Genomic DNA, 9,700 nt, shown 5'->3' with positions numbered 1-9,700 from the left:
ATCTTGGTAGTGGGGAATTTTAAATCCAGGAAAAGGAGGGTCCAGGAAGCAAGGGAAAAATCATTCCAGTTTTTCCCTCTATCTTACACAGCTGGCAATATTTTCCTATAAAGGATCTACAGCCCCTGGATGCAGGGAAACACAACAGGAGGAGATGGGTGTTCCCTTGCTATATGGGCAGTGCTGAGCCAGGCCACAGGCAGTCAAAGAAATTCCCAACTGAGATGTTGTACCATGAAAAAAAGCACCAAGCCCTGGAGTAAATCCCTCCAGTTCTGCCTCATGGGTGACAGCATAACCCTGTGATGCTCAGAGCATCCATGTGAACATGTGGTGGGAACACAGGGAGAAGAGGGGCGGGGGCTAGGGGGTGGCAGCTCCTTCTGGACTGATCCACTGTGATCCCCATTTCCCTATGCTCTGAAGGTCTGTGGTAGATGACCTGGAAGGAATGAGGATGACCCAATCAGAGTCTATGCAAAATGAAGGTGGCACTGCTCAAACAAGTATGGATCAGTGCTGAGGTGAAGGGAGGTGGGTCTGGTGCAGCACCCTGCAACACTCCTCACTCACCTCAGGGCATTATGGATATGTCAGCAAGGGACTGGGGAGACAATTAGATGGAGAATAATCATGGAATAATAAATAGCACAATCACTCTGAGGCCTGGGAGATAGTGTCAGGAGCTGCCCCAGGTGGGAGATGGTGCTGGGCCTGGCTGTCCCCACCTCTGGCATGGGGTGCAGAAGAGCAAATGCCACTGTACTCCAGCTCAGCTCATCCCAGGGCAGCTCTGCAGCCTCCCAGCCACTTGCAGAGCCCAAACACAGATGGCTCAAGGCCAGTGCTGGGGCTCAGGGCAGGGGGAGTGGTGCCACAGCCCTGTGCCCCCAGCGCCTTCCAGCTCATGACAGTTTGTGCATGGCAGAACACCCTGAACATGACCCAGCAGCCCCAGGATGCCCAACTTCTCAGCCACAGAGTTTATTGTTTAGTAGGAGCTCACCACACCAGCAAGCCAGGACAGGGGGATGGTACATGAATACAGATGTGGAGGAGTTACACAGACAGATTTATACAGCTTTTGTACAGAGGAAGAAAATGAATCAAATAACAAAATAGACAGTAGCAGTCAAACCTTTTTTTTGGTCTTTTTTTTTTATATCATACTAACAAAATCTGATAGCCAAAAAATGACTAAGCTACAAAATTGTAATACATAATGTATGGGTAAAAGGTTATCATCCATTTATACATCTAGTATCATCTTTTTTGTGGTAACTTACAGGAGGCCTATAGGATCTTAGTGTATTAATAACTCCCTACAGATAGTGCTGAGCTGCTAAAGCTGCTGAATAACAGAGTACAGGAATTTTTGTTAAGACTTTTACAGTGTCCTTTGCATCATTTTGTTTAATGAAACCCTCATGCATCTCTACTGCAAGCCAGAGGAGCTGCTGGTGGCTGGGGGGAGGCAGGAGCTGTAAGGCCTTGGCTGGCAGCTTGGCACCTGTCATTTCAAGAGCTGTAACACCCGGGCAGTTTGGTACCATCATTCCATAGGGCACCAGCATGGTGCTGGCCCTTGCTCCAGCTCTCTGGATGCTGCAGGAGGGATAAAGCTGACATTCCCAAGCAAGACTGATTCTTTTCCCTTTGGTCTTGAGAGTTAGAGAAGAAATCACTCAGTACTGAGTAGTCTCCATTCCAAAGGCTTTTTCTTTCACTGGGTAAGAGTTCAGCTCTCAGCAGAAAAGCATCACTAACTGTCAGGGTAATGCCACTGGCTGTGGGGGTTGCTCCCACAGCCACAGTGGGTCCTTTCCTCAGAGCCCAGGGCTCCTGCAGCATGTCACCTCCTGCTCCCCACCCTGCACCGGTGCTCTGGGCACGATGCTCAGAACCCAGCTCCAGATGGAAAACCAGCATGGCATTTCCAGGCTGGGAGAAAGGCTGGGGAGAGCACAGCCCTCCCTTACCAGCTCTCGGGGATCGAGATAAGGGCAAGGCTGAAGCCAAAGGGGGAGTGAAGGCACAAACAGGCACCAGCCTGGATCAACAACAGGACAAGGGTGCATCAGTGCTCCTGCTACCATGTGCCCCTGGAAATCTCTCTCAAAGAACCAAGCCAGTAAGACCAAGTATCGTGAAGTACTTTATACAACACCACACAGGCAAAAATAGCACTTAAACTTACAAATAAATAGAGGGGCTGGGGAATCTCCTCCTTGTCGTTTCCAAGTGTGTCCCTAGTGTGGTCTCTTACCACCTCAGAAGGGCAGCCAGAAGCTGGTGCCTGGGGGAAGCCTGTGCTAATTTTGGAGAGGGAGGAAGTGAGTGAGTCCAACCCCTCCTGGCCACAGGGTTGAGCTGAAGCCCTGATGAGCACACAACAGCATATCCTTGGCGTTGGCGTTGTGGCTGGTCCTGTTTGGAAGCAGCTCCCATGGACCTGCACCCCAGTGGGTGGGGGGCTTCTACCCTCAGCCCTGCAACACAGTGACCACACACCCTGCACAGAGAGCCAAGCAGTGCCATCAGCTCCTGGCTGATCCTCAGGGACCAGCACAGCCATTTACAGCCAGAGAAGACCATCAACACTAACTTTGAACCTGCTCTGACACATCTGCTCCTGTTCTGCATTGTCTCCCAAGCTGAATGGGAAAAGCCACAGTTCTGAGCTGCTCTCAGGGGATGGTCCTTGGGAACAGGCAGTTGCAGCCTGACAACTTTGGATCTGATTAACAGAACTAAATACATGGTCCCCATAACCACTCGCAGGGGACCCCACTTTGTACAGAGCCAAAGGGAGGTGGAAAACACAGGTATCTCTGCTCTGTAGGTGAAGGCAGCTGGTCACAAGTCACTGTAAGACTCAGAAGGGAAAATAAGTTACAAACCAGAATGGGGTCTCTCTCCTGCAGGTGCCCAGGAAGCCCTGGGAAGCCCAGAGGATCTGCAGACATGACTTCAGAGACCATCCAGCCAACAGGAGCATTTTGGGAAACATCAACCCTAAATTCTTAAAAACAGCAGTGAGGTATTCACTGTTGAGGGCTGTAACAAACAAAGACTCGCTCTGGGACTTTCCAAAATCACTTAGAAGATGAATACTCAACCAGGAGGGTTTTGGAGACCACTCCTACAATCCCTTGGGAAACTCCTAGAGCTAGGCAGAGATGTGGCAATCTTCCTGGTGATTAGTAAGAACTGAAGAAACACTTCTACAAGGCAGGATGGAATCCCACGTGAATTATTTTCAGCCAGTTCGATCCCACCCTCTCCCTCCTGCTACCACGTGCCAGATTTCTGCTGTGATTTCTGACCTGCTTTACCTCCCTGAAGTCCCCTTCCTCTCCCATCCTCCTCTGAAGGACAGGAAATCACCAATCTTGCATCAAATGAGAAGGTTCAATATTCAGCATCATACTCCTCATGGCAAAATTGCAGCCATGAAGCTCAAGTTTTTCCTAGGCTGCTTCTGGCTGCCCATCCTTCAAGAAGCAGGAGTCTGGCAACCCACTAAGAAAAAGTGACACAACTTTGTGGGAAATCAGAGCAAAAAGCAATGGAGCTGATACACCATCATGTTCACCTACCAGGGGTCTGGCTCAGATCTCCTCTCCCATCTTGTCCTTTCACAGATGCCCCATCATAGCACAAGAGCTCATGAAGACTGGAGGAGTTGGGCACTAACTGAGAGAAGCCTGGAAAAAATATTGCTGTGACTGTTCCCTGTGGTACTGAACAGTGAACCTGAGCTGGGCTCTTTCACACCTTTAAGAGCACGTTGTTCCCTTCCTCTGCCCTAGTATCACTTGGGAGCTGTGGTGCAAAGTTAGAGTAAGCCTTGGGAAGAAGGAACAAGATCCTCTGCTGGTACAGTCACAAGAGCTGTGTGGGCTCCAGTCTTGGATTGCCTCTGCTCCAAATACTCACACTCAGGTCATGCAGAGGATTGCTGAAGCCATCAATGTCAGGCTCACAGCGGCACCTTCACCTCATCCACCCCTGGTAGCAGGGGATGGGCATCACACTGAAGAGGCAAAGATGGCTCTGAAAAGCACTGGGCAATCTGCAGTTAGCTGTTAAATTAAACAGGTAAGGAGGGAACCATTTGCTCAAGGCATCTGTCCCACACTGACTGCCCCCAGCATGGAGCTCCAAGGTCAGCAATGCTGAGATCCAGCATCTGTGGAGTCCTGAGTTCAAAACAGACCTGATGAACCCCCCAGGAGTGAGGGGGACCAAGCTGGACAGCTGGCTATGGCACAGGACACCAGCAGGCCTGCTCAGAGATCTCACTGCAAGAAGAAAGGCCAACTACACCCAAGCAAAGTGTGCCTGACCCCAAACTCAGAGCCACCACAGCTTCTTCCCCAAATGGCAGGGGAGAAGAAACAACGTAAATATCCCTCTGAAATGGGATTATTTCCCACAACATGCTATAATACAAGAACTAAGTGCAGCCTCTGCTCTAAAACAGTGATGTCTTCTGCAAAGGAAGGAGGGGAACATGTCCCCACACCTCTCATTATCAGCCCAGCAGGTTTCACTCACTTGTGCAGGTCCTCATGACACCAGGGTGGGTGGGAGGGAAGGGACAGACCCCATGGGAAGGGTGCAGCCTATGGGCACATGCTTTGAACACGACAGGCAAATCCCTTTGCAGCTCCTGTGGGGTTACTGGGACCCGCTGACACTTCAGCCACAGGTCAGGGCAGCTGTCATCCAGACCACATCAGCTGGTGGGACAAGGGCAGCTCAAACAATACAAATTCCACAGTCAAAACCAATACAAGTAAGAAACCAAACCCAGAGAGGTCTTTCTGCTCCCTCCTGGAACAATGGCCATCTTGGAAAACTGGACTCTGGGATTGTCCTGATTACATCAGTTAGTACATTATAAACATTGTCCTGCTTTAAAGTGAAAATACTGTGTGTGGTCTTTTGGAGGTCCTAAAGCCAGATGTGGTGTTGTTTTTCCTGACTGTGCAGAGGAACTGATACTGGCATGAAATGATCCTTTTCACCTCTTCTCTATCAGAGCTTCTCCTAGAAGAAAACAGATCTTGTTAGGCAAAATGAGGACAAACACAGAGGCTTTTTTTGGAAGAGGCATGGAGTGGGATGCCCACGGCTTTGCCCAGTATGGGTGGATGAAGTCTGCTGTGGGAGGCCAAGACAGCGCGTCCCACAAATGCCACCCATATAAAGGGCACAGCAGAAATCTGAGACTGAGCAGGTTCTAGCAGGGGCTGCCAGGAGTAGAGTCACATAGCACTGACCCAGGAGACTATGGGGAAACTCCTTTTGCACTGCACCTCAGTGTGTCCCTCACCACCACCTTCCCCATGGCTTCAAGGAGTGTCTAGTGAGGTTCCCACCACACTTGGGAACTGGAGCTGTGCAAAGCCTCTTGCTTTTGCTGTGGGAATGATACAGTCAAGCTTTGCTGGCAGAACTACCCCCATCCAAGTGCTGTCCCCACCACAGCAGGCAAGAAACCACACAAAGCAGTTAGTGTTCTAAACAACATTCTACTCATAACTTACCTCTTGCTTGTGGGATTTATCCTGCTGGTGAATCCCGTTAGCAGACCCAGAATTTCCAACAGTCTGCAATGGAGAATAGACAACACTTACTGAAGAGAGGCACACATCCTGGTGGTTTTGCTTACAAGCACTGAAATCTGGCAAGACTGTCATGTCCTTCCTTAGCTGCCCACTCCACACAAGGAACAGAGGATGCAAAAATCCCACCCCACTTCTGGCAAGAATCTTCCTGCCCTCTGCATCCTGGCTCAATCCCCACATGCCAGATTGCATCCCTCCCAGCTACCAAACATCCCCCAAGCTCCTTATGGTCACAGACCCACTATTCACCCCAACGCTTAAATACCAAAAAACAAACCCTCAGCCAAGGGCAGTGTTAGCTGCAAAGCACAGCACACTGAACATCCAGCACGTAAAGGACATTTGCCATTCCCCATTTCCCATCTCTGAGGACAAGCCTGGCAACCAGGGGAGGGCTGGTTGTAACCTGCCTTCTCTCAGAGGATGTATTTCTAAATTTGGCCAAACCGGCACAAATTTAGTGGCGCCCAATGTGTGGTTCGAAGGAAAGTGAAAAGCCTGTGCTAATTATATTTTGGTTTGAATTTACTTATTCTGTGCAGGGGTAAAATAGTCACCATGTTGGTTGAGTTCATCATGTCTCTCTGTTTTGATATATTCATGTATTTCTGGTCCGTAGGCTTGTTTAAGGTACTAGTGCCTTGCTGGTCCCTAGGCCTATTTGCCTATCCACAACTTGCTCTGATCTTATCCTTGATAAGGAATTTTTGCAGAGCAGAGACATGAATTCGGATTTCTGTTTTGCTGTGCTCGGTGATAATGATTTATAAGAAGTTGACAGAGGTACAGGCAGCTGTTCAAAGTGTGTATGATAAGTGGTTTCTCCATCCTAACCCCAGTCCTAGTTTCGGTAGCCTGTTTTGGGAATTTATTAGTAACTGCACCCAGATTGTTAGACGAGGAGGAGACGGGATTTCCCTCCCCTTTAAATTTGATAGGTTATCTTTTGAGAATGTTCAGTTTCCCCTGGATGTTAAAGACACCATCCTCTTGGCATTTAATCTGGTAATCTTCCTCTATATTGATTCGCAGCTTGTCTAGAATGAGAGCTCAGATTTCCAGGGTGACTGCTGAGACACCTGACCAAGAGGTGGAAAATCCTGAGTGGTGTGGGGAGTGGGAGGATATAGGCCAAACCCTGAAGAAATTCTCTGACCCAATGGTTTGCAATTTCCCCCCTGAACAAGTTCCGAAACCAGCTGAGGTGGGGAAATATCTGAAAGAGAAATACAATGACAATTCTAATGAGAACAAGCTCCTTGCAATATGTTGGGCTTTGGCATATGCCTATCACACACTGCAGCAGGTAAGGGTAGAGAGGCAGGAAGATAAATCAGCAAAGCCTGCAGATACCCCAGTCACTCAGGCTGCAGATAAACCAGACAGCAAGCCCAAACCAGATGGAGAGTCTAAGCCACTGACAGTGGCTCCTGTCACGAGGAAAAAGCACACAACCAAAACTGATCGCCCAGTGAAAGATGAGGATGATGCAGGGGAAGGGACCTCAAAAGATGCAGGGGAAGGAACCTCAAAATCACCAACTGACTCAGGCACAGAAACCATTACTGAGTCCATGTCCATAAAGGACCTTCACAGCCTAAGAAAGGATTGCACCCAACGGTCCGATGAATCCATAATAAGTTGGATGGTCCGTATTTGGGATGCGGCAGGTGATGATGTGATGCTGGACGGTGCTGAAGTGAGGCATTTGGGATCCCTGTCACGTGATCCAGCTATCGACCAAGCGATGATAAGGGGGGCTGACTCTGCCAGTGTCTGGAGACGGGTTTTGAATGGTGTGAGGGATAGATATCTGCGCGGAGATGATCTCTGTATGCAGCAAACCCCGTGGAAGACCATAGAACAAGGGATCCAGTGCCTGAGAGAACTAGGGGTGGTAGAGATTGTCTTCACAGATGACCCAGGATTGAGGAGCCCAGACTGGGCCAGAGTTAATCCATTCATGTGGTGAAAACTCATACGGCTTGGGCCACAAGAATACGCTTCTGCTTTAGCAATAATGAAACCGGACTACGGTGCGAATGAGACCGTGCAGGATATGGCAGTGAAGCTCTGAGTATATGCAGACTCCGTACATGGCCCAACACATGCAAGAATCGCACCTGTAATGTGGAATGCCTGTATAGCACTGCTTGCTGAGGGTCACTGTTTGTACATAGCTGTATATATGTATATGTATGTATTGATGTGTGTGTGTAGAATTACAATATATTCGTTTGGGCATTGAGCCAATGATATGGGATAAGGGGTGGAATGTCTTGGGGTGACTTTATGACATTGTATCCCCTATCACTGCCCCACTGCCCAGAAATTAATTTTGTGCCTTTCTATGCCTTTAAACTGAGCCTGAGAGGGGAGAGAGAAAAGTGTACTTTTTAAAAGCAGTTTGTTTTCATGCTCCGAGGACACAGAGATAAAACCTGTCTGCTTCTGCAGAGCGAGGGTGGGGAAGCAGCCTGCTTGCTTTCCAGCCACCTTTTGGCCAGTTTTTCAGCTCCTTTTCCTCCAGAGAGTTGAACTTTTGTTTTCCTGGGACTTCGTTTTTTTCCCTTTTTCTCTGCTGGGCTGTTTCAACATCAGAATACGTCGGGAGGAATTTCCACTGAGGCCTTGGCCCTGGACGGGGGCCCACCACCCCGTCCCAGCTCCAAGGAGGGGGAGAGAGAGATCTACGGAAGGACTCTGAAATTTTCCCAGGTTTTTCTCTCCACAGTGTGAGGTTTTATTATTTAGCATTATTATTCTTTTCCTGTATGTTTGTTAAATAAATCGTTTTTATCTCTTTCACTTTCCTTTGAGGAAAATTCAATTTTTCCCCAACGTGGTGGGGGAGGGCTGGTTGTAACTTGCCTTCTGTCAGAGGATATATTTCTAAATTTGGCCAAACCGGCACACCTGGCTTCCCACAGTAATCCTCTGCTTCTTTGCACCTTGGATTGTAGGTGAAGACATAATGCTATTCTGTCATATCTCTACATTTTCTTAAGCATGAATGTATCAAACTTAGCTGACCTCATAAGGTCAGTTCCAACTCCCTTCAGGTAAGATTAGTCATTTGCTAGAACTGGGGAAGAAATAATTACCACCTGCACAGCTTTTGGAGATGGGAATGCAAAAGGGAAGATTTCCCTTTCTCAAGAGACTGTGTATTAAAGCAAGTAGAGAATAACTTTCCCCACCCCTCCTGTAGCTGCCAAGAGATGAGGCTGTCATGATGCATTTGCATTTGACACATAGCAATTGCAGCAGAAGTCACTCTGGAGGTACTGACGGGATTATGGTACATCCTGGACTGCCACAAACATGTCATCCTGACTCCAGCTGTCCTGCCTGCTGCTGGCAGATGCTGCACTGCAGGATATAGAGACTTGTCTGCAACACACAGATGTTCAGTGAGCCAGCAGATTTTTCAGGGTTGCAGTTTTTTACCTTGCACCCTCCTCCTGACCACTTCCCTGCCCGTACCACTGCAATGCAAACAGCGTTTGGTGTATCCAACAGAGACTGTCATGGGAGGAGAAGGCTTGAAACCCCCCAGATTACCTAACACAGCATATCTGCACCTGCATCAGTGAAAAAAAGCTCTCTGCCCATTCTGTGTCTAGTGGCTTGTTCTGTACTACCCTAAGGTGTCTGCTTGTATGCCAGTTGTAATTCATTACTGCAAGAGAAAGACATTTTTCAGCTGAGAATTTAAATGAGCAAGTATAAGAGAAATAATGGTGCATCTGAGCTCCAAAAGCCACGGCCTATTTGCAGACTCAAGAGAAAATACAGCAGAACAAGGACATGAAGCACAAAGCTTGGCAGAAGGGGCAGGTCACTTTGCAGGAGGAATCAGTCAGGGCTGAGACTCCACAGGTACGAGATGGAAAAGCCAAATGTTGAGAGTCAAGCTATTTCCACCCTTCAGTTTCATAAAGAAGGATGTAAGGCAACAGAAGCAGCTTTTCTTTAGTCAAAATAAACAAAGGGACATCAGAGGAAGTTGGGGAGAGAAGACAGAAACTGGAGTGGGAACATTCACAGTCCATCAGCAAACT

At 48.4% G+C, this 9,700-nt stretch overlaps 1 protein-coding gene across 14 annotated transcripts in view; it reads right to left on the bottom strand.

The window, feature by feature from the left end:
* Positions 1 to 968: 968 nt before the first annotated feature.
* CLIP2 (CAP-Gly domain containing linker protein 2) overlaps positions 969 to 9,700 on the bottom strand; it is a 99,174-nt gene continuing 90,442 nt past the window's right edge. For all 14 annotated transcript variants that reach the window (XM_048324232.1, XM_048324241.1, XM_048324231.1 and 11 more), the window contains 2 exons: positions 5,556 to 5,618; positions 969 to 5,055 (listed from right to left, as the gene is read on the bottom strand). In XM_048324232.1, the coding sequence (XP_048180189.1) occupies positions 5,044 to 5,055; positions 5,556 to 5,618 (75 nt within the window). In that variant the 3' untranslated portion in view covers positions 969 to 5,043. The remainder of the gene's footprint in view (positions 5,056 to 5,555; positions 5,619 to 9,700) is intronic.

Source organism: Corvus hawaiiensis, chromosome 20 (assembly GCF_020740725.1).
Source record: "Corvus hawaiiensis isolate bCorHaw1 chromosome 20, bCorHaw1.pri.cur, whole genome shotgun sequence".
In the NCBI taxonomy this organism is placed as follows: domain Eukaryota; kingdom Metazoa; phylum Chordata; class Aves; order Passeriformes; family Corvidae; genus Corvus; species Corvus hawaiiensis.
Note: the sequence above shows the minus strand (reverse complement) of the source record. Positions and strands in the feature narration are given on the sequence as shown.